At 46.3% G+C, this 25,896-nt stretch overlaps 1 protein-coding gene across 1 annotated transcript; it reads left to right on the top strand.

Annotated features, from left to right (window-relative positions):
• Nucleotides 1-4,329: 4,329 nt before the first annotated feature.
• LOC125556537 (auxin-responsive protein SAUR36-like) lies at nucleotides 4,330-5,002 on the top strand. Its single transcript, XM_048719252.1, has one exon. The coding sequence runs from the start codon at nucleotides 4,419-4,421 to the stop codon at nucleotides 4,869-4,871; it is 453 nt and encodes a 150-aa protein (XP_048575209.1). The 5' UTR covers nucleotides 4,330-4,418; the 3' UTR covers nucleotides 4,872-5,002.
• Nucleotides 5,003-25,896: the final 20,894 nt, after the last annotated feature.

Raw genomic sequence — 25,896 nt, 5'->3', positions numbered from 1 at the left:
GATCATCAAGAGCCTCTTGATAGGTGTGTGGTTCTCCTGTGGAAGAAGCTAAGCCAGATTTAATCTTATAATTTGTAGGTTGAATAACACCTGCTCGAAGACGTGTAAGTGGTGGTGTAGGATCCTGTGTATGCATAGAGGATCCAGGCGTTGGAGAGTCAGCAGAGCCAGCGGCAGATGCACCGACAAGCTCCTGGATCGAGCCATCCAATCCCGAGGAGGCGGCTGGGCTATCCACGCCCGCTGGATCTTCTGCGGTCGAGCGAACAGCAGGGGACGACGAAGCTGCGACAGAAGATCCGGGTGCAGTCGGCGCATCCGTCGCGGATCGGGAGCCAGACGCAGTCACCCGCCTGATGTAGACGTGGGGGTCCGCCGTGAACTACGCTGTCGGCTGGGCCCCCAGAGCTGATTGGTACGGGGCGTCCACAAGGGATGACACAACCGCAGACCGCCGCGTGGCGACACGGGACGGGGGCGAAGCGGGCGTGCGCATGGGGCTAGCCGCCGCCTGACGAGGCGCTGATCCCGAAGCCGATCCAGTAGGCCCTGACGCAGTTAGGGACGCAGATCCCGAGGGAGACCGCACCAAATTTTCCGTGGCAGCCACAGAACACATAGGTGCACCATTTTCTTCAAAAGTGGCATCGTTTTGACATGCATTTTTGGCACTGTTTGTTCCTGTAGCAACAACCTCAGATAAAAGGTTAGAAGAGTTAGTCAATATTGGATCAATACAATCATCATTTCCCACACAAGCAACTCTGGATAAATTTGGAGGAAGGAGAAGAATCTCTTTTCGAAGTAGAGCATCGGCATTGGGGTTTAGTTCGGGAAAGGGAAACTATGTTTCGTCAAACATGACATCACGGGAAATATACACACGACCAGAAGAAACATCAAGGCACTTGACACCCTTGTGTTGAGCAGCCAAGGAATACACATTGTTGAGATCGAAATATGAGTTCGCGAGTGGTGTAAGGACGAAGATTCGGCCAACAAGCACACCCAAAAATACGAAGAGTAGAATAATCAGGTGTGACATGTAGAAGGCGTTCAGTGGGAGTTTCATTAGCTATTGTGCGACTAGGCCACATATTGGTAAGATGAACAGCGGTAAGAAAAGCTTCGTTCCAAAATTTTAAGGGCATGGAGGCCGCAGCTAGAAGAGCTAGACCTACTTCAACAAGGTGTCTATGCTTACATTCTGCGGAACCGTTTTGTTGATGAGCATGGGGACAAGTCACATGATAAGATATGCCAATCTTTTGAAAAAACGAATTTAGGTTTTCATACTCACCACCCCAGTCTGATTGCATGGCAATGATTTTGCTATCAAACATACGTTCAACAAGGGCTTGAAAGTTGTGAAAGACTTGGAACACATCAGAACGTTTTTAAGAAGATAGATCCAAGTGTATTTGCTGTAGTCATCAACAAAACTTACATAGTAGATTGTCTACCAATAGAAGTGGGTGCTGGACCCCAAACATCAGAAAAAATAAGTAGCAAAGGCTTGGTAGACACACTGGTAGAAATAGAATAAGGTAACTGATGACTTTTTGCTTTTTGACATGAATCGCAAATAGTTTCTGTATCTCTCTCACCAACAACTGGGAGTTTATTTTTACTAAGAATTTGATGAACAGTAGCAAACGAGGGATGACCTAAACGACTATGCCACCTTTCAGCAAAAAGCTTGATGGCACCATACACTTGTTTATTGAATTTGCAGCATTGAGGAAGCAATGAATAGAGCCCTTGCACATAGGTACCTCTATGGAGAACTCTCTTTGTGACCTGGTCCTTGATCAAAAAGAAATAGGGGTGAAACTCTAGAAAGACATTATTATCAAGAGCAATGCGATGAACGGAAAGAAGTGTTTTAGAAGCATTGGGAACATGCAAGATTTCGTTTATGACAAGGTCTTTATGTGGGGTTTTGATAATTGATTGACCAACATGACTAATCTTCATACCTGTCCCATTGGATGCGGTGTAGACTTGATCATGACCACGGTACTTTTCATGCATTGTCACCTTTTCCAGCTCTCCAGTGATGTGTTTTTGGGCGCCCGTGTCGAGGTACCAATTTGTGTCAACACCATATGAAGTATCAGCAGCAGCTGCAACCTTTTTTCTTTGGGATGTATCATCGGCATAGCGCCAATCACAATCTTTAGCAATATGGTTAGTCTTTTTGCAGATTTGACACGTGCCTTCATAACCTTCATAGCCCTGAAAATTGTTGCGCCCTCTGTTGTTGTTGTTGTTGAAGGAGCGCCTAGGATTGTAGCCACCTCCGAAGTTGCCCTGCTGGGAATATCCACCACCACCACCGCTGTGATGGCCACCACCGACGCTGTTTTGATGATAGCCACCACTACCACCATTATAGCCGCCGCCACCAGAGTCATGATAGCCGTTGTTCGAGTTGTTTTTGTTGTAGTTGTTCCCGTCGCCGCTGCGAGATCCGCCGCTGCCATTGCCTTTATGCTGGCCACAAAACCCCTTGCCGGGTCCCTGGCGGCTGCGAGAAGCGCTGTTGGCCGGTGACTTGAAGCTGCCTACGCCAGTCCCATGGAACATCTCGACTCTCTGATCGAAGTTTTCCACCATGGAGAAGAGCTGCTCGATGGAGATCGGATCAGTACGAACGTCCAATGCGGAGATGATGGGATGATACTCCATATCAAGCCCCGCAATGATGAAAGACACCAGCTCGTCTTCCCCGATCAGTTTTCCTGCCGCTGCAAGTTCATCAGAGAGAGCTCTCGCATATTACCGAAGTAGGTTGCAGCCAGCAGTGTGCCCTTCTGGGCGTTGGTGAGGGAGGCCCTGATGTTATTGACGCGCGAGAGAGCGACTGCAGAGAACATCTTGCTTAGGGTTGTCCATATTGCATATGAAGTTTCCATCGAGGCCACCTGAACACGCACTTCTTTGGAGAGGTTACGAAGAAGGTAGGCGACGATTTGCTGATCCTGGATGAGCCAGGGAGGGTAGGCAGGGTTTGAAACGAACCGATCCTTGCCCTCTTTGTCCTTGGTGGTGATGGTTTTGGGAGGCTCCTCTATAGTCTGATCTATGTAGCCATACAAGCCGGCGCCCATTATCTGGGATCGTGCTTGAGCTTGCTAGAGGACGTAGTTCGTCCTGGTGAGAGGCTCGGAGGTGTTGTAGTTGAGGCTGGAGATAATGGTGGTAGTGGAGGTTGACATGGCTGCGGGTTGATGGGTAGGGTATCAACGAGGAAGAACTAGGCGTTGTAGGTTGTTGCGTGGGGAATCGATGGAGAGGAACTAGATGTGGTGGAAGGGCCTGCTCTGTATACCATGTAAAGATTGATGGAAGCGTCTCAACCCCCGAACAGGGAGCCCGCAGGTATATATATTGATGTATGCGTGAGAGACAAGACATCCGGTTAGAGATGTAACCGGATAGGAGTATTACAGAGAGGGAGATCGAGATTACAGAGAGAGAGATCGAGATAGAGTCCAACAGGTTTAAACTAGAAGAAAATACTATCCCTAGCTATGTATATGTGCCACGCAAGTCACCTATTGATGCACTCAATATGTATCGTTTAACATCTCTCACTTAACAACAATCATGAGATACTTGTAATCTTGTACTCCCTCCGTCCGGAAATACTTGTCGGAGAAATGGATGTATCAAGGTGTTGAAGAGATTTTTTTATCTTCTTGTTGCATGAGCAACTCACGCACTAAATATCTCCATCTCAGCAGGGGCCACTCTATGGAGTATTTCATTCGTAAAGATATGATTAATCAAGCACCCAAAATGATTAGTTTGTATCACAAACAGAAATGGACCCAGTTTACTCACGGTCTCCATGTGCTTCTTATATTTGACATTAGAACAAATCCAGCATGGCAGCACGCTATGATACCCAACCACACCGTACCACAAGTCTAGAATGCTAGTTCTGCCCAACAAGTGGCAAACCGATAGCCCCAGACAAAACAAATCAAGATCACATTTCATTTGGTAAGACATGATTCATCAAGCACCCAAATGATTATTTTGTATCACAAACAGAAATGGTGCCAATTTACCGACGGTCTCCATGTGCTTCTTATATTTGCCACTAAAACAGATGAGTATGGCAGCACACTATGATGTCCAACAAGTGGCAAACCGATGGCCCCAGACAAATCAAATCAAGATCACATTGCACTCTTGCAGTTAGCATTGCATGTTCTGAGCTCATGGCCATGTCCCTTGCCAACCTGTCAGGATAGATGCTGCACCTAAACTGCATTGTTCTCTTCTCTTTCTCCCTCACCCCTATAAATCCATCAGATTAGCACCACCACCAGCACATCAGCTCATTCAGAAACCAAAGCAACATTACCACACCTAGCCAAGAAAGAAATACGAGGAGGAAAAGAAACATGGTTAGTGCCAAGAGACTTGCTCAGATGGCAAAGAAGTGGCAGAGGATGGCGGCCATGGGGAGGAAGAGGCTCACCCGAACCACGACAGCGGTGAAAGGAGCAGCCAATGGCGAGTGCTGCGCGACGTCGCCGTGGGTGGCGATGAAGGGCCACTGCATGGTGTACACCATAGATGGGGCACGGTTCGAGGTGCCGCTGGCATACCTCGGCACGTCGATCTTAAGCGAGCTCCTGACGATGTCCCACGAAGAGTTCGGCTTTGCAGGCGGCGATGACGGGAGGATCGTGCTGCCCTATGACGCCACGGTCATGGAGTACGCCATGTGCTTGCTCCGGAGAGATGCCTCCACGGAAGTCGTGAAGGCATTCATGAGCTCCGTCGTGAGGCCGTGCAGCTTTGAAGGCAGTGTGGTGGGCTTACGGCTTAACCAGCAAGTAGCAGTTTGTTAGCTTCTGAAGAATGGCATGCAGCTGTAGAGGAGCTAGATTTAGCCCTACTCTGTTCATTGCGTGATGTTAATATACAGTAGCAAGTTCTGGATTGGACAAGGAAATTTATGAAGATTACCTGAATTTTGTGACATGGTGAACTTTTGGTAACTCGAATAGAAGTACCATGGGTATATAGATGAGAAATTAAGAAGACATACCTAGTTGGCAAGAGGTACCTGTTAGAGTAATCTTGATTAGTAATAGCAGGAGCGTGGTGTTTGATATTGTTTGAGCTAGCTCTACGTGTTGTAGTAGCATTGGAGTTGGCTGTATGTGTCCGGCTTAGGTTTGCCTAGCAATCAAGGTCGGCGGGTGATTAGATTAGGAAGTACTCGTGTCCGAGTCTAGTACGAGTCCATAGCAGGGTCGGTCAAGTCTAGCCGGATCGTGTATATATATACACGAGCCTGTGTGAGTTTTTTTCGTATCGACATAAAACAAGAGAAGAAATAAAGAGAAAGAAAGGCACGACATGTGCCTTTGGCTATCAAAGTTTCTTGTGCGCGCCTTTGTCGTGATTTCATGTTATCGATCCTGTGGACGAAATTCCAACAATTGGTATAAGAGCTAGGTCGATTTGAAGCCGCGCTTGCTCCGGGGTCGCGAACCGATTAGCGCCTCGGGGCGGGCGATATGGTCGCTGGGTGGTGCAGCGACGAGAAAGAGCAGGCGATGGAGTCGCTGGGTGATGCAGCGGCAAGGAGGATCAGGCGATCGTCGTTCCGCGGAGCGACAAGGAGGGAGATGACAGGCTGTCGTCGGCAAGGCCATGGAAGAAGATCGTTGACGGGAGAGGTGGTGCCGGAGTGCGGTGCCGGAAGTTCGTCAACACCGTCGTCCGTGGGAGTTTGATGAGTCAAGGAGTCGTGTGGGTTAGCACGGTCGGTCGGTTGGTCGGTCAGTCGTCGTCGTCGTCGTTGTCATGTCCAAGTGCTTGTCTCTCCGAGGAGGCGTTGAAGATGAAGCCTAGGTCGTATGTGTGTCTCGACGAGAGGACCAAGTTCAAATATGTGGGGGCGGTGAACCAGTGAAGGTGAGTCTCTTCGATGAGGCCATGTCTCTACATGAGGCTGGAGTGGGCGGTGTAGTCCACAGGGTGGTGCGATCCACAAGGAGCCTGCATGTATCTCGCTAGGGTGGATGGTGTGGTCCACCGGATGGGGTTTTCCACAAGTTACTGGCGAGGCTGGATAGTCCAAGACATATTTGAGGTGGTCCGTAAATTTGCCAAGTCAAAATTGGAGGGAAGATTGTTGCAAATAATCTAGCCGGCAATTTGACTTGTCGTGGTGCGAGCGGATGAGGCGACAAGGGGTGAATCATCAATGAGCCAAGACCAGAGAAGCATGAAGACAAAGTGTGTCAAAATTAAAGAGAGAATGTTAGAGTAATCTTGATTAGTAATAGCAGGAGCGTGGTGTTTGATATTGTTTGAGCTAGCTCTACGTGTTGTAGTAGCATTGGAGTTGGCTGTATGTGTCCGGCTTAGGTTTGCCTAGCAATCAAGGTCGGCGGGTGATTAGATTAGGAAGTACTCGTGTCCGAGTCTAGTACGAGTCCATAGCAGGGTCGGTCAAGTCTAGCCGGATCGTGTATATATATACACGAGCTTGTGTGAGTTTTTTTGTATCGACAGAAAACAAGAGAAAAAATAAAGAGGAAGAAAGGCACGACACGTGCCTTTGGCTATTAAAGTTTCTTGTGCGCGCCTCTGTCATGATTTCATGTGATCGATCCTGTGGGTGAAATTCCAACAGTACCAAATGTGCATCATTTCTTCTGTCTCTGATTTGGCAGTCCAAACTGATAGCATTTTTCCTGGCTGAAGTTGCACTATAGGTCCAGCTTTGAAGGCAGTGTGGTGGGCGTAAGGCTTTACCAGCAAGTAGTTGTTTGTTAGCTTCTGAACAACAGCTGCCGTAGTGTTCAGCTTTAGCCCTGTTCTGCTTGTTGCGTAATGTGAATATACAGTGGCAAGTGGTTCAAAGTGGAATTTATTCGTATTGCATTGCAGTGGAATTTAACTGAAGAGAATGAAATCAAAACAAGTATACATGTTCAGTCCTAAACTAATGCTTATAGGTACATATGGTATATACTCGCAACGAGCAGATGAGCGCAATCCAAGCAAGCAACAATTGAACACATTAAAAATTTCGAGAGCGAGGAAAATGGCGCTTGAGTTTACTTGGGTGACGGTTTGTGTCTAACCATGGGTACTCGCAATTGTGGACTAACTTCCGGCTCTACTTCCTCCAGCTGAAATCAGACAACTGTCATATATCTCTTTCTGGAAACACAAAACATTGTTATCTTGGCCTTACACTTTTTTTTAAAAAAGGGGATTCCCCGGTCTCTGCATCAGAAAGATGCATACGGCCATCTTATTAATCAAATAAAGTAGTGCCAACATGGTTTTAAAGGTTTCCAAAAGTAATAAAAAAGCACAGAAAGCTCACACAGAGCCAATAAGGGCTAGAAACACCAACTAGCCAAGAAAAGATGCCACAACCGGCTGGCTAAAACTAGATAGGGAAACTAATTGCCTATCCTATTACATGACCGCCATCCAAACCGGTTGAAGATATCCCGAGCTACCATCTCCCAGCGGAAAGACCCAGTAACCAAATGCTCCCTGACCTCCGTCTAGGTGAGTAGCGACCACGAACGGATCAGAGCCGTAGTTCGGAATATGACCTGCAAAAAATGTATACATGATATTCTGTTAAAAACCAAATCATTTCTGCAAGTCTAGATAGTCCACAGCAAAGCACAAACTCCAACCCGAATATGTCTCGCTAAGTCAGGCTCAATCCCATTAAGCCATGTCCCAAATAACGCATTAATAGAATTCGGTGGATTGATATTAAAAGCAATGTGGACCGTCTGCCAAAGTACCTTGGCCAACGGGCAATCAAAAAAGAGGTGTTTGATAGTCTCATCCTGATCACAGAAACTACACCTAGTAGGTCCTGTCCAATTACGCTTTATCAAGTTGTCCTTAGTTAAAATAACTTGTTTATGGACAAACCACATAAACACTTTTATTTTCAAAGAAACTTTGACATCCCAAACATGCTTGAACGTAGGAATGGAATTCGAATTAATAACATCAATATACATTGATTTAACTGTGAATACTCCAGACTTAGTCAATTTCCAGCGTAATTCATCGGGTTGTTGTGAAAGCTGGACCTCCATCAGTCTCCTAACTAGACGGAGCCATTCTTCCCAACGATTGCCCGCTAGCGTTCGTCGGAACTGAATATTAAGGGGGGTAGATTGAAAGACCGATGCGACGAACACCTCACGTCATTGAACAATGCGGTATAAAGACGGATATTGGATGGCTAAGGGTGTCTCGCCGAGCCAAGTATCCTCCCAGAAACGTGTACTCGTGCCGTTTCCAATAACAAACTTCGTCCTATTAAACAAGGACTGTTTGACTTTCATCAGGCCTTTCCAGAAAGGTGAATCGGTCGGCCTGACTGTAACTTGGGACAAAGTTTTTGTCTGGAGGTACTTGCTGCGAAGGATTTGAGCCCACATAGCATCATTCTCCGATGAGAGCTTCCACAGCCACTTGCTAAGAAGGCATTTATTCTTAACTTCTAGATTCTCAATACCTAGACCCCCTTGGTCTTTCAGTCTACAGATGATATCCCATTTGGCAAGCTGATATTTTCTTTTAAGCGCATCACCCTGCCAAAAGAAACGCGATCGATAGAAGTCCAGTCTCTTCCTAACACCAACTGGGACCTCAAAGAACAATAGGAGAAACATTGGCATACTCGTGAGCACCGAATTAATCAGGATTAATCGGCCTCCGTATGACATGAGCTTACCCTTCCAGCAACTCATTTTCTTCTCAAATCGGTCCTCGATGCACTTTCACTCTCTGTTTGTCAGCCTACGATGGTGGATTGGAATCCCCAGGTAAGAGAAGAGTAACTCTCCCAACTCACACCCAAACAATTGCCTATAAGCATCCTGTTCGTCTTTGGCCCTACCAAAACAGAACAGCTCGCTCTTATGAAAGTTAATCTTTAACCCGGTCAATTGTTCAAATAGGCATAACACAAGCTTCATATTTTTCACCTTGGCCAAGTCATGCTCCATAAAGATGATTGTATCATCAGCGTACTGAAGGATGGATACACCTCCATCAATAAGATAAGGTACCAATCCACCTACTTGACCATTTTCCTTAGCCCTTTCTATCAAAATTGCTAACATATCCATCACAATGTTAAACAGTATAGGGGACATCGGATCTCCTTGTCTTAGGCCTTTATGTGTCTGGAAGTAATGACCTATGTCATCATTAACTTTAATTCCCACACTACCTTTTTGTGTAAATGATTCAACCTGTCGGCGCCAGGCTTCATCAAAACCTTTCATACGCAATGACTGTTGGAGGAATGGCCATTTGACCTTATCGTACGCTTTCTCGAAATCCACCTTAAAAATTACTCTATCTAATTTTTTGGAATGGATTTCATGGAGTGTTTCATGCAGGACGACCATCCTTTCAAGGATATTTCTGTCCGGCATGAAAGCAGTTTGGGACTGTTGCACCACAGAATGCGCAATCTGTGTGAGCCTGTTAGTCCCAACCTTGGTGAAAATTTTAAAACTAACATTGAGGAGACAGATCGGCCTGAATTGCTCAATTCTCACAGCATCCGTTTTCTTGGGAAGCAGTGTGATAGTCCCAAAATTCAAGTGAAATAATTGAAGCTGTCCAGAGAACAGATCATGGAACATAGGTAGTAAATCCCCCTTAATAATGTGCCAGCACTTTTTATAGAACTCTGCCGGGAATCCATCCGGTCCGGGAGCCTTATTGTTTTTCATCTGTGCAATAGCATCAAACACCTCCTTCTCCGAGAACGGGGCAACCAGAATATCATTATCGTCAGCCGATAGCTGGGGCACATCCTCAGTCCTGGACTCATCGAGGGACACACAATTATCTTCCGGAGGTCCAAATAACTGCTTATAATAGTCGGTAATATATGTTTTTAGGTTATCCTGGCCTAAAATAGTGCCCTCGTCTTGCTCAAGCTGAAAGATACGCTTCTTTCTGTGCTTGCCATTAGCTATCAAATGGAAGAATTGAGTATTCGCGTCCCCTTGGACCACTTTGCGGACTTTAGCACGCAAAGCCCACTTCAATTCTTCTTCGCGGAGCAGTTCTTTCAACCTCTTCTCCGCCTCATTTTTAACCTGAAGCTCAGCTGGCGATAAAATAGTGGATTCAACCTGTATGTCCAGGGCCTGTATAAGAGTAAGGAGTCTATCCTTTTCAATCTTATACACACCACTGAGGTGCTTAGCCCAACCCCGTAAGAAACTTCTCAAATGCCTAATCTTATTCTGCCAACGCTCTATCGCAGTCTTGCCTCCTACACCTCTATCCCATTCCCTGGTGATCAAGTCCACGAACCCCTCACGTTCAAACCATGACATCTCGAAAGAGAAGGTGTTCTTGTTACCCACGTGGTTCGGCTCCCCTGAGTCCACGAACAATGGGGTCTGATCAGATATTCCCCTCGAAAGAGCTTGCACCGTAACCAGAGGGAACTTTTGTTCCCACTCCACGCTCGCAAGAACTCGTCTTGGACTTACACTTGCAGTAAGCATTCCATGTTCTGAGATCATGGCGATGTCTGTCCCTTGTACCTGTCATCCATATAAACAAAGATGTCGGTACGTGGTATGCGGGGGTAATTTCACATTACATATATAATTCTGGTTTCAAAACAGAGGTACAACAAAGATTTGAAGAGAATGTGGGGGTTTAGTCCTAATTTGCCAAAGTACTCCTGCAAAGATTAGAATCTACAACAAAGATTTGAAGAGAATGTGGCTCATTCAATTTGCGGGATTTATGGAGGATTCACATATGATGTTGACCTTTAGGATCTTTCATATGCATGACATTGGTTTATCAAGAATTAAGGTATTATATTCCATTGGTTGTGTCCATGTTGACCTAATTCTTAAGGATTCTTATCATTGGGCGAGACCTCATGGAATTATTTAAGTATTGGAGTGGAGAGAGCATCCCAGTCCTTTACTTTTCACAGTCCTATGGTTTGAAAATTCTATAAACTTAATGAGCCCTAAGTTTATGGAGCATATTAGTATATTGTAGATAGTTCAACAATTGAATACTAGGCATAACACACACCTCTTGTATATATCAAACCTGAACACGAGGCATAACATGTCTCTTGTATATAGAACTTGAATAATATTAGGGTGAGCTGCATGAAAGAGGGAGATATGTATACCATAAATGGTGCATAAAAAGGTAGTTGAATCAAGCAAGTTGCATACATAAGGTAGGTGGTCCCAGGACAAGCTTTGTGACGATCTTCGTGTACCTAGCTGGGATACCTTCACATAACTACATGCCGAGACACCAGCTGGTCTCAAGAGTGTCTATAAAATTGGCTTGTTTATGTTATTAATAGGTCCTTGCTTTGGCCGGGCTAGCTAGCTATATTTACGGATGTGAGCATGATTGTTTGTCATACATTCGATGCCTTAGCAAGACTCTCCATGCAACAAATGAGTAGTTGTTCATTACATCACCGCACCATGTGGGAATGGGAAGTGACAGGAATGTGGAAAAGTGACCACACTCATTCTGATAGGGAGATCCTGTTAACTCTTGCACCGTCCATCACCCCAGAGCTCAAGTTCGCCATGCTTTTTCATGAGAGCTGCACTCGCCAAAATTATAGTTGGACTATCTAGTGATCTTCTGTCAACCAAATCGCATTATAGTCCTAGCGTTTTTATCTAGAATTTTACATAAAGCGCTCAGACCAACAATCGAAGCTGCTCAGGGAATGCCTTCTTCTGCTGGATCGAAAAAGAGGGGAGCTTCTAAGGATCGCTTGGTGAGGAAGAAGAAGATGAGCCGTCTAGGGGGACACCACCAAGGCTTCTGTTTGAGCGCACATTCCAACTGAAGCCGGTGATCTTGTAACAGGATAGCTTGGTTGTCTTGATCTAAAATCCTTTTGGCTTGTTAATTCGTAGTAGGTTATCCTTCTGTTCAGCTACATTGGTTGATCCCGAGCACTGGAAACAGTTTAGGGTGTCTGGTTGGCCTCGTTTCTAATAAAAATGGAATGGAGAAAACCCCTTTTCATCAAATGTTTTTTGCATAAAGCACAATGATTACTTACGATAGCATGACTCACTTATATGTATTTTTAATAACATCTTTATTCACTATATCGAATTCATACAACCAAACTGGGAAAATGCCCGGCCTCTACATAACACGATGCAGAGCTAACACGTCCAAAATAATAATATGGATGATTCTGCAAATAAATTAAAATAATAATATTGCTTTAATAAAGAAGAGTAAATAAAGCAAGCCTAAGATGGACACTACTACAGATTCAAATAGCACTGACCGCTCAACACTGACCAGCCTTTTGCCAGGGGTCAATGATGAGGATGAGCCTTAACACCGACCAGACTAGCTCCCTGGAGGCGTCAATGATATGGATTTTTTTGGCTCGGCTTGACGGTTATCACAGACCAGTCTTTTTGTCCACTTAAATCCTTTTGTCCAATGTGGTTACTCTTCTTTTCCAGGCAAATATATATGCTGAATTCTGTTTAAAAAATTGTTGGGAATCAAAGAGTTTTATTTCATAGTTACAGGGTTACAATCTGCTCACCAGAGATTAAGAATGCAGTCCGGTCAATGTCGCAACCAACAAGCAATATTTTGTTCAGTGCGACCGTTGCTAGCCATGCATCCATCCTATTTTTATCTCTATTAAGTTTTCATAGGAATAAACTCCCTATCTTCCATCACACGTTTGATCTCAGCTACTAAATGTCCATAAGCCCAAGCAAGCCAAAGAATTATCTGATAAAGCAGAAAGTGCCACTGACTAATAAAACTGAACGACAACCGAAAGATCTCAATATTGAAGTGCTAGAGCCATGCCCTCCTTGATCGCTTGGATCTTTGATTCAAGTGCATCAGTAGAGGAGAACAAATAATGATAAGTAGCGAAGATAATTCTCCCTTTAGAATTTCTTATCATCATCAAACCGACAGAGCCATTCATCAGAATAGAAGAACCATCAACGAAGAGTGAGACTCGGGCTACTGGCAGAGGGGGCCATGGAAGCATACTAGCTTCTTCACTTTTAGTGGTTGCATTGGCCAACGGTCGGCCACTGCCCTCTTCCCCTTTTACTTTTCTTCGAGCTCTGCTCACGGAATTGAGCTATGGAACACATATAGTTGTCAAGAAAATTCCTTGAGGAACAAATATGAAAGAAAACAACAAAAGAAAATAACGAAGATAATAAGCCACCTTACCGGGGTTGGCTCATGCGACATATGCCACTGAGCAAGTCCTCGCTGTTACTCACAATAAAGAAGATATATCAGTATCATGAAAATTAGCTAGGGTAGGAAGGGAAATCCAACAACCCTTTCCCCTGCTTATGTGGAAGAACACGGGGTCCCACCGTCCACAATTGACGGTGAGCTCACAGCTCCCCACTCCCTCCATCAGTCGGTTCAGCTGCGAAGGGGCAGGGAACCGAGTGCCTTGTGACTGATTTGTAGATAACTTTAGGGTTTTCTACCTGCCGTGCTTTGATGGTGGCGACAAAGTCGTTTCAAACAAGGCCTTATCGGTTCCTGCCCATGATGGCGTGGTCCTCCTCATAGAGGCGCCAAGGACCACGGTGTTTGTGTTTCTTGCTGGACTGCCGTCCGTGAGGCTAGGTTTTCCGGTTTTGTTTAGTGAGGCTCCGGCCACCTATGGAAATGCCTCATCTGGCCTCCTCCCATTGCGGCGGCATGCTTTGTTGACGTTGTGGGAGGTATGAGCTCATGTTGTGTATTTTATTTTTTTTGAAGAAGAAGAGGTTGTGTTGTCTAGGAGTCACCAAGCTCTCATCATCTCTCGCGGCGGTGGAGGCATGCATAATGTGGCTCAAAGTTTATGGGGTAACATTGATGACCTTCATCAACACGTCGGAACGGTACATGTTCCATCATTTATGACACATGCTTATTTGCAGTGGATGCTTTCCCCGCCTCTCAAAGGTTCGTTGTCATATGTGACGGCAAAAATGTTGGAGTTGTGTCGAATATAGTGTACAAGGTAGCTTACAGTTGGACTTGTAGTTGTATTGTGTTTAGATAGCATATGGAGCCGTGTCCAAGTAGAACACTTGTATCCTAAGCCTCTCATATATAGCGGGGGTAGACACACGATGCAACGTATGCCAACATAATAGCACCGGAACGTAGGGGAAGCCGGCGGCATGTGCCGGTGTCCAGGACGACCGGGTGCGGTATTGTAGTGATGTCATGGGGAGGAGCGCCCATAGTCAGGCCCCGGGATGTAGCCATATCGGTGAACCTCGTTAACAAATTTTGGTGTTGTGCTCGTGCGATTGATTGGTCCTTGGATGATCAATGATATACCTTTAACAAAAAGCATGTCTCCCACACTTTCAGGAGGGCCAATCCTGCTAGCCATCTCATCTAATGTACATAAACCGTCTGATCCATTGCCTCCTTCCCTTTCCCTGTTATGCTCCGACCCCCCGCTACGAGCATCTCCATCCGCGCCCCCAGGATCTCATTTAGCGCCAGTATGGGCCGAAATAGTAGTTGGCGAACCCAAGCCGAACCCAAGCGCCCGAAGGTCACCTGGGGCGCCGGCAGAAGCGAAAAGGGGCATGTGGCCGCTCTGTCGGCAAGAGGATGCCCTTTTCCCGCCGTTTCCCCCTGCTTCCCCCCATCGGTTTCCCTCTCATTCTCCATTCCTCCCGCCAATCTCCTCCTCCTCTCCTCCTAGACGGCTTCCATGCCGCCGAAGAAGTACGCGGCCCCCCGCGCCGCGACGGATGCCACCGCCGCCGCCACCACCCAGCCGAAGCAGAGGAAGTAGAGGGCGCCGCCGTCCAAGCCCCCGGGCATGTCTAACGCCGACTGAAGGGTGGAAGTTCAACGCCGGGAGGCTGTCACCACCGACCGGCGGAACAGGGCGAATGCCAAGAAGCCCCGGGACAGGGCGGCGCACGCGGCCGCGGCGGTGGCGGAGCAGGCGGAGCGCTTGGCCGAACAAACCGAGGCAGCTCACGTAGGGATGATGAATCCGCCCGGCGGTGAAAGTGCAACTATCCCTAGGTGGTTTTGGTAATTCATAACAACATATAGCTCATTGAGCTAATACTATTCCAAGATGATTATTTCAGGAAAGCTCAATGATTGGCATGGCATGGATGTGAAAGTGGAACCCTCAAAATGCTAAGGATAAAGGATTGGCTCAAGCTCAAAAGCTCAAGACTCTTCATTTTATATTTTAGTGATCCAAGATCACATTGAGTCTTTAGGAAAAGCCAATACTATTAAGGAGGGATGAGGTGTTGCTTAATGAGCCTCTTGCTTCATGTGCTTAGTGATATGCTCCAAAACCCTCAACTACTTTCCCATATCCACATATGACCTAAACCCTAAGCCAAACTCGGTCCTACCGATTCTTCCTATCCGGCGCCACCGAGTTTCACTTGTCATTAGCCACTGCCAAACCCTAGCAATTCGGTTCTACCGATAAGGATCTCGGTCTCACAGAGATGGGGTTGCAAACTCTCTGTTTCCCTTTTGTAACTTTTCGGTCTTACCGAAAGAGCGAATCGGTCCCACCGAGATTGCAATGTAAACTCAGTGTTTCCCCTTTGTAACTTTTCGGTCTCACCAAGTTCCACTCGGTCTCACCGAAAGAGCAAATCGGTCCCACCGAGTTTGCCTGACCAACTCTCTGGTTAGCTAATTACCAAATTCGGTCTCACCGAGTTTGTGTAATCGGTCTCACCGAGATTACGTTATGCCCAAACCCTAACCGAATCGGTCCTACCGAGTTGCATGTCAGTCCCACCGAAATTCCTAACGGTCACTAGGTTTACTACTTCAGTCAGACCGAGTTTTCTGATTCGGTCCCACCGAGATTGGTAAATTGTATGTAACGGTTGGATTTTGTGTGGAGGCTATATATGCCCCTCCACCTTCTTCTCATTTAGGGAGAGAGCGATCAGAACACACACACCATTCCAACTCATATGTTCTGAGAGAGAACCACCTACTCATGTGTTGAGATCAAGACATTCGATTCCTACCATATGAATCTTGATCTCTAGCCTTCCCAAGTTGCTTTCCACAAAAATCCTCTTTCCACCAAATCCAAATCCTATGAGAGAGAGTTGAGTGTTGGGGAGACTATCATTTGAAGCACAAGAGCAAGGAGTTCATTACCTACACACCATTTGTTACTTCTTGGAGAGTGGTGTCTCCTAGATTGGCTAGGTGTCACTTGGGAGCCTCCGACAAGATTGTGGAGTTGAACCAAGGAGTTTGTAAGGGCAAGGAGATCGCCTACTTCGTGAAGATCTACCGCTAGTGAGGCAAGTCCTTCGTGGGCGATGGCCATGGTGGGATAGACAAGGTTGCTTCTTCGTGGACCCTTTGTGGGTGGTTGCTTCTTCGTGGACCCTTCGTGGGTGGAGCCCTGTGTGGACTCGCGCAACCGTTGCCCTTGGGTGGAGCCCTGTGTGGACTCGCGCAACCGTTACCCTTTGTGGGTTGAAGTCTCCATCAACGTGGATGTAGGATAGCACCACCTATCTGAACCACGGGAAAAACATCCGTGTCTCCAATAGCGTTTGAATTCTCCAAACCCTTCCCTTTACATTCTCGCAAGTTGCATGCTTTACTTTCCGCTGCCCATAAACTCTTTGCATGCTTGCTTGAGTGATGTGATGATTGCTTGACTTGTCCTAAAATAGCTAAAATCTGCCAAGAACTAAAATTGGGAAAAGGTTAAGTTTTTATTTGGTCAAGTAGTCTAATCACCCCCCTCTAGACATACTTTCGATCCTACAAGTGGTATCAGAGCTTTGGTCTCCATTTTCTTGATCTCCATAGCTTTTGGTGGTCATAGCCTTGGTTTCACAACCTAGGAGAGTATGGCGTCTAGCGAGGGAAATTATCACCGTAGAGGTCCTTACTTTGATGGTACTAATTTTGCTAGTTGGAAGCATAAAATGAAAATGCATATTCTTGGACATAACCCCGCTGTTTGGGCTATTGTGTGTGTTGGTTTGCAAGGTGACTTCTTTGACGGGAGAGAACCAAACCGTGAAGCTACCGCGGATGAGTTGAAGATGTTGCAATACAATGCTCAAGCTTGTGATATTCTCTTCAACGGATTGTGCCCCAAAGAATTCAACAAAATCAGCCGCCTTGAGAATGCAAAGGAAATTTGGGACACTTTGATTGATATGTACGAAGGTACCGACTCCGTCAAGGAATCCAAGTTGGATGTGCTTCAAAGCCAACTTGACAAGTTCAAGATGAAGGATGGTGAAGGTGTCGCTGAAATGTACTCTAGGCTTGCTCTCATCACAAATGAGATTGCCGGCTTAGGAAGTGAAGAGATGACCGATAGATTCATCATCAAGAAGATCCTAAGAGCCTTGGATGGAAAATATGATACCGTGTGCACATTGATCCAAATGATGCCCAATTACAAAGATCTCAAGCCAACGGAGGTGATTGGAAGAATTGTTGCTCATGAGATGTCACTTAAGGATAAAGAGGAACTTCACAACAAATCAAGTGGTGCCTATAAAGCCTCATGTGAAGCCCCTACATCATCAAGTGAGAAACAAGACTTCAATGAAGAATTGAGCTTAATGGTGAAGAACTTCAACAAGTTCTACAAGAGTAGAAGCAAAGATAGAAGCTCCAAGTCAAGGTCCTACAATGACAAAAGATCTTCTAGTAGAGAGCGAAACTGTTACAATTGTGGAAGACCCGGACACTATTCCAATGAGTGTATGGCTCCCTACAAGAGAAGAGAAGATTCTCCAAAAAGAAGAAGCAAAGGATCACCACCAAGAGAGAGAAGGAGTAAAGATGATCGTTATGAACGAAGATACTCACGGAGAAGCAAGGATTCGAAAAGGGAGGAAAAATCATCAAGGAGCTACACAAGACGAAGACATCAAGCACATGTTGGCGAATGGGTATCCGGCTCCGACTCCGACAGCCACTCCGAGAGAAGTTATCACTCCGACTCCGAAGATACTCAAGATGAAGGTGTTGCCGGTCTAGCACTTGTGTCAACCAACTCCTACGACATATTTGACTCACCAAATGAAGGAATTGGAAGATGCTTCATGGCCAAAGGTCCTAAGGTAACACACCCCGAGTATGTTGATTTCGATAGTGATGAAGATGACTTGTTAGGTGATGATTTGCTTGGTGACAAGTCTAGTGATGAATACTATGATGAAAGACCAATTAATCATGCTAATTAAGATAAAACGAATGACAATGATAAGGAGAAGATTGAGGCTCTAACTAAAGAACTAAAAACTCTTAAGTTAGCTCATGACACTATCTTCGAAGATCATCGAGAACTTTTAAGAGCTCATGAGAAACTACGCTTTGAAAAGCTCAATCTTGAGCAAGAGCATGAGTTCTTAAAGGCAATCAATGATGATCTCCGCAAGAAAAGTTCTTCTTACATTGCCAAGCGTTTACTCTTATCCACTTACATGCCTCAAGTCAAGTCTAACAAGAAAGATTCTTCCTCTAGTAGTAACAATGATCATGCTAAATCCAATATTGTTGCTTCTAGTAGTTCTCTTGACTCCACTAATGATTCTCTTAGCCAAGTTACACTTGAGCAAGAAAATAGCTTATTGAAGGGAATTATAGAGAAAGGAGTGTACAAAAGCCTTGCCGGGAGTAAGCAATTCGAGGAAATTGTGCGCAAGCAAGGAATGCACCAGAAGAATCAAGGTGTTGGTTTTGAACGAAAGTTCAATGCCAATGGAGTTGAATGGGAAGAAGATCAATACCCCAAGACAAAGTTTGTCCCTCAACAAGAGAAGAATACTTCTTTCAAGGGGACACATGCTCAAGATGATCTTCCACCACAAGACTACGAGCAAAAAGGCAAGGACAAGCTTCAAGAGGAAATTGATGCATTTGAAGAAGCTCCTAAGACCTTAGTCAAGTGGATTCCCAAGACTACTTCAAGTTCCACTTCATCAAGTACGACTACAACTCCAAGGATTCCCATCAAGATGATGTGGATCCAAAAGAAGAAGAACTAGAGAGTTCTTGAGGGTGACTTCGCCAACATACTTCACTCTTATCATTTTGGCAAGAACAAGTGCAATCAACTTCCACATCTTGCACTAGTTCAAGGAGTCACAAACCCTCTTGTTGGTAAGACAAGGGACAAGGTAACCTAAAAGTTTTCATGGACATCATCTTTTGTGTGCATCACTCTATGTCTATGGATATCCTTGTTTGTTCCTTGTGGGACTAACCCATGTAGGTATTGAAAGTGCAATTCACTCAAATGGATAGCTCCAAGAGATCTACATCAACATTGAGCATCCACATCTTCAATATCTACATGAAGTCATCATCGACAAAACCCAAGGTTAGTTCATCCCTCTTAGGGGGGATATCACATCTAGGGGGAGCTTTACTCTAAGATTTGAGCTAAAGCAACTCTAAAGATGTGAACACAACAATGCTTTATGTAAAAGTGGTAACCCCACTTGAGCTTAAACGATGAGTATGACCTATGATCAAGTGTTCTCACTTGACTCCTAAGTCAATGTACTCATATATAGATGACCTAGTCATCGCAAATTGCTTGATAAATGCTAGAATTGGTTGTGCATGCCTTGCCACATATTTCATTTGCCATCTTATTGTGTGAGCATGCTGACTGCATATTTTACTCATTCGAGGACATCCACTTGTTGTTTTGATTGCTTGGTTTTATCCTCTTTTGCCAAGTGGATGGACAAGAATGCCTAAGAACGTCCTCTAGCTATCTATGCTTTTCTCGTCTCAAACTCTATTCATGCTGCACACAAAATTTGATCAAGTCAGATTCGAACCACTCTGTGTGAGGAGCGCTCGGAGTCCCCGATTCGTCATAGACTCAAACTTCCAAAACCTCTTTATGATTCTCGGTCTGACCGATACTCCACTTTCGGTCCTACCGAGATCATTAAGTTGATCTAAGTTTTTGATCTCAGTGCAACCGATTTGAACCTTTCGGTCACACCGACAGGGTCGGGCTATATATAGTCACGGGCAAAATTTGGAAATTTCTCCGAACCCCTTCGCCCGCGCGATAGCCTGCTCTGCCCTTGAGGTCTCTGGATCATCTTCTCGCCGCCAGCAGCCTCCAGTCGCTGGTCTCCATCGCCGTCAACGGGAATTCTACCCTGCCGTTGCCGCCGTAGCAAGTCCCCGCCGAACTAGGGTATGGACTTGATCTTTGTGCTATTCCTCAATCTGATTCCTAGCACATTGTGATCATATTGTTTCTAGCCACGTTTGATAAACTTCTATCCAGTCAAAATGCTCACAGATTAGGTTTGATTCGAAAATTCTAGGTTTAGGTTTCCGCCGAACCATCTCGGACCCACCGAGTTGAAAAACTCGGTCCCACCGATTTGGCTTATGCCATTGCACAAGTGAGACTCGGTCTGACCGAGAATTACTTATTGGTGTGACCGATTTTTGAACTCAGTGAAACCCTAGCAGTCTCGGTGCCACCGAACTGTGACTCGGTCCTACCGAGTTCACTAGTTTAGGTTCCAAAACTGCTTCGGTATCACCGAGTTTGAAAATAGGTAGATCCGAGATGATTTCAGTGGGAAACTAAAACTAAGTTTTTGTATCATTCTTTTTGCAAAAATCTCTGCATTTTGTGATGCTCATCCACTCTATCTCCTCTATAATCTATTCATAGGGTCAGCAGTCAGTTTGCAGCATGTCAGACCAGAGTGATAGCCAGAATCTGTCAGAGCAGCAAGTGGTGATGAGTGAGGGCACTAGTCCCTCCAGTTCATCTGATGAAGGCAGCAGGAGCACTCCTAGCAATTTTCCAAAGGCTGCCACGAGACAAAGGAAGAAGAAAACTTCAGACTCTGAAGATGAGGACTATGTGGCAGAGGAAGAGGCCACTTCCAAGAGAATTAAACCAACTCAAGGCACTAAGCCAGGTCTGAAAATCAAAAGGCCAGCAGGCAGGCAGCCCATGTCAAAGGCTAGAGCCTCAACTGAGAAGCCCACTTCACAAGAGCCAGCTGCAGCTGAGGGCAAGAAAAGGAAGGAGAGAGTGAAGAAGACTGTGGCTAGAGTGCTTGGCAAAGCTTCCATCATGGAAGAGGAAGAGGAAGAAGAGGCAGCTGCACCAGCGCCCAAGGCACCCAAGCTAATGGGAGATGCCATAAGGTCAGGGGGAGCTGCATCCAAGCCCAAGGAAGCACCTAAGGCTGCATCTAAGCCTAAGAGTGCACCAAAGAGAAACACAAGAAGCATCCCAGCCACTGAGAAGAACAAGGCCCCAGTGCCTGAAGCTGCAGAGGAAGAGGAAGAGAATGTCCTTCGGAAGCTCAAGCCCAAGATCCCAGACCACAACGATGCTCATCCTGTGGCTGAGGATATGAAGCTCAGGAGAGACTCGGGGCTCAGGAAGTGGAGAGAAGCAGATCCATATGCTTCTAGGAGAAGGACTGCAGTGGACTACAGGTTTCATACCAATGAGCAACAGGATTTCTATAAGACAGTGCTACTTGACAAGAAGCCAATTGTATGTGACATGAGATGGGTCGACTGGACCTATATCAAGGACAATGAGGAGTACTACCCTGGAGTATTTGACAGCTTTAGTGCGTGTGGAGTTGCAGACTTTGTTGGGCAGAAGCTCACAAAGTGGAACGAGGAGCTAATCATGCAATTCTACTCCACAGCACACTTTTATCCGGATGGCAGGATTACATGGATGTCAGAGGGTACAAGGTACCACTCTACTGTTGAGGAATGGGCGAAGCTGATCAATGCCCCAGAGGAGCAAGCAGATGACTTGGACATTTATGCCAAGAAAAAGATGGACCACAACTCCATGTCCAACATGTACAAGGAGATTCCGAATGAAGCACTTGACACGTTCAAGTTTGGCTCAGTGCATTATCTGCTATCAGGATTGCCTACGATCAACTGGATCCTTAGGCACACCCTTCTGCCCAAGTCTGGAGAGCACAAGATGATCAGAGGTCACGCGATCAATTTTCTTCATGTCTTTGACGTGCCTCAAAAATTCAAAGTCATGAGCCTCATAGTGGAAACAATCAAAAGGACTGCGGCAGATCAGAAGAGGAGCTGTGGATATGCCCCTCAGATTCAGGAGCTCATCAACTCCAAGATGGGCACGGGCGTATATTTGTTGGATAAGGAACACCTGCCCATCCGTCCAGATTTCGAAGATAATCAAGTTGTTATGACTGAGAATGAACCATCATCTGCCCATGCACAAGCTCAGAAGGAGAAGGCGAAGAAGGAGAAAGCTGCCAGGATGCCTACTCAAGCGGAGGCATCTGATTACTTCCTGAAAACCAAACAAGAGCAGCTTGGTTACCTGATTGCGTCCACCCTGCGGATTGAGCAGAGTATAGCCACCCTGACTCAGAACCAGGCGAGTTTAGAGAGGATCATGGAACAGAGGTTCTATGACTTGGACATCAAGGTAACAGAGATACAGACTGCCGTGGAGCAGCTCCAGGAGGACATGAATGAGAGGAGAGGCAGGACCACGACTGATGCTTTTGCGAGGGTGCCACGAGGTCCGAGGTCGTCTGCACTGCCAGTTGCTGACACTAGAGCTACAACGTCTGCACCAGCCACAGCCTCAGTTCCACCAGCTCTAGCATCCACTTCAGCCTCGACTCCGACCACGTCTACCGAAGGCTTCGTCCTTGGAGTGCTCCAGACTCCACCACCACCTGAAGATCAAGCCTGAGCGTCGATCTAGTGCTATGCATTTTCTAGGAACTTTTTGGTAACTTGTTGCCAAAGGGGGAGAAGATGTATAGATCATAGGCTTTGAGAGAGAGAGTGTGTTGCTTTTCTCTCTTGCTTTATTTGGTGTTTTTTCGACCTTTTCTGCTTTTGAGTGCTTGATACTACGTCATTATTTGTGAGACATTGATGATCATGTGTTTGATCATAAGCTACACTTAATGCTTGCTTAATGCTATTATCTTATCTTATGTGATCATTCATTATTCTTGGTGATGAGTGCATGTATTTCATTCTTATCATTTTGAGCGCTCCACCAAGATGTATGTGACATGGAAGAGTAACCCATGACTCTAACTCTTTGTGCATTTGCAGTCCAAAGCAAATTTTAAATACGCACAAATTTAGGGGGACCTCTTACTTATCACATACTTCTCAAAGCGACGATATATTTCATGCTTATTATCATTTGTCGAAGCTTTGATCTATATGTTGTCATCAATTACCAAAAAGGGGGAGATTGAAAGTGCAACTATCCCTAGGTGGTTTTGGTAATTCATAACAACATATAGCTCATTGAGCTAATACTATTCCAAGATGATTATTTCAGGAAAGCTCAATGATTGGCATGGCATGGATGTGAAAGTGGAACCCTTAAAATGCTAAGGACAAAGGATTGGCTCAAGCTCAAAAGCTCAAGACTCTTCATTTTATATTTTATTGATCCAAGATCACATTGAGTCTTTAGGAAAAGCCAATACTATTAAGGAGGGATGAGGTGTTGCTTAATGAGCCTCTTGCTTCATGTGCTTAGTGATATGCTCCAAAACCCTCAACTACTTTCCCATATCCACATATGACCTAAACCCTAAGACAAACTCGGTCCTACCGATTCTTCCTATCCGGCGCCACCGAGTTTCACTTGTCATTAGCCACTGCCAAACCCTAGCAATTCGGTTCTACCGATAAGGATCTCGGTCTCACCGAGATGGGGTTGCAAACTCTCTGTTTCCCTTTCGTAACTTTTCGGTCTTACCGAAAGAGCGAATCGGTCCCACCGAGATTGCAATGTAAACTCAGTGTTTCCCCTTTGTAACTTTTCGGTCTCACCGAGTTCCACTCGGTCTCACCGAAAGAGCAAATCGGTCCCACCGAGTTTGCCTGACCAACTCTCTGGTTAGCTAATTACCAAATTTGGTCTCACCGAGTTTGTGTAATCGGTCTCACCGAGATTACGTTATGCCCAAACCCTAACCGAATCGGTCCTACCGAGTTGCATGTCAGTCCCACCGAAATTCCTAACGGTCACTAGGTTTACTACTTCAGTCAGACCGAGTTTTCTGATTCGGTCCCACCGAGATTGGTAAATTGTATGTAACGGTTGGATTTTGTGTGGAGGCTATATATACCCCTCCACCTTCTTCTCATTTAGGGAGAGAGCGATCAGAACACACACACCATTCCAACTCATATGTTCTGAGAGAGAACCACCTACTCATGTGTTGAGATCAAGACATTCCATTCCTACCATATGAATCTTGATCTCTAGCCTTCCCAAGTTGCTTTCCACAAAAACCCTCTTTCCACCAAATCCAAATCCTATGAGAGAGAGTTGAGTGTTAGGGAGACTATCATTTGAAGCACAAGAGCAAGGAGTTCATTACCTACACACCATTTGTTACTTCTTGGAGAGTGGTGTCTCCTAGATTGGCTAGGTGTCACTTGGGAGCCTCCGACAAGATTGTGGAGTTGAACCAAGGAGTTTATAAGGGTAAGGAGATCGCCTACTTCGTGAAGATCTACCGCAAGTGAGGCAAGTCCTTCGTGGGCGATGGCCATGGTGGGATAGACAAGGTTGCTTCTTCGTGGACCCTTTGTGGGTGGTTGCTTCTTCGTGGACCCTTCGTGGGTGGAGCCCTGTGTGGACTCGCGCAACCGTTGCCCTTGGGTGGAGCCCTGTGTGGACTCGCGCAACCGTTACCCTTCGTGGGTTGAAGTCTCCATCAACGTGGATGTAGGATAGCACCACCTATCCGAACCACGGGAAAAACATCCGTGTCTCCAATAGCGTTTGAATTCTCCAAACCCTTCCCTTTACATTCTCGCAAGTTGCATGCTTTACTTTCCGCTGCCCATAAACTCTTTGCATGCTTGCTTGAGTGATGTGATGATTGCTTGACTTGTCCTAAAATAGCTAAAATCTGCCAAGAACTAAAATTGGGAAAAGGTTAAGTTTTTATTTGGTCAAGTAGTCTAATCACCCCCCTCTAGACATACTTTCGATCCTACAGGCGGCCACGACCCATACGCGTCCTGGAGCCAGCAAAGCGTCGGGTCTCCGGCCGGCTTCTCGACGTCGCCACAACCCTGGGGTTGCACGACGTCACCGGGCTACGCCGACGGCGACGCACGGCGGGTTCAACCCCAACATCACCTTCCCCCATGGTCACCTGGCCCAGCGCACGCCCTCGCCCGCCTTCACCGGCGTACAGTACCCTCCGTACACCTACTCACCGCCGGCCTACGCAGCCTCCCCGACGCTACCTCTCCGCCGTGGCGCGCTGCTCTTCTCACAAGCCTCCTCATCGCATCTCGACGACACCGACGCGAAGGAGGCCGACATGGACGACATCATCACGACCGGCACGGCCGCCGCCGCCTCCCCCGGGTTCACTGCCCAAGACGAGACAATGGACCTCAACGGCGACATGGACGGCGAGCTCGAGTACGGCGAGGAGGAGCCAGAGGAGGAGGAGGAGGAGGCGCCTGCTCCGGCGAGGAAAGGGAAGAAGAAGAAGAAGAAGAAGAAGAAGAAGAAGCGGGCGGCCAGGACCGGCGAGCCGCGCACCAAGTGGGCGTCCAAGGAGGACGAGTGCCTCGCTGAGGCGTGGAAAGTCGTCTGCCTCGACCCGATCACCGGCATGAACCAGAGCGTCGACACGTATTGGGAGCGCATCAAGGCCGAGTTCGACGAGCGCAAACTCGTCGACCCCTACTTCAAAGGCGTCTACATGCAGCGGGTCAAAGGCAATGGCGAACCATTGGGGGCTCATCCAAACGGCGTGCAACAATGGCATG

This window comes from Triticum urartu, chromosome 5 (assembly GCF_003073215.2).
Source record: "Triticum urartu cultivar G1812 chromosome 5, Tu2.1, whole genome shotgun sequence".
NCBI lineage: Eukaryota > Viridiplantae > Streptophyta > Magnoliopsida > Poales > Poaceae > Triticum > Triticum urartu.
The sequence above is the reverse complement of the archived record's forward strand: the minus strand, read 5'-3'. Positions and strand labels throughout refer to the sequence as shown.

What these genes read in the sequence shown, in the direction of transcription:
- LOC125556537 (XM_048719252.1), top strand. Translation starts at nt 4,419, where the DNA reads ATGGTTAGTGCCAAGAGACTTGCTCAGATGGCAAAGAAGTGGCAGAGG.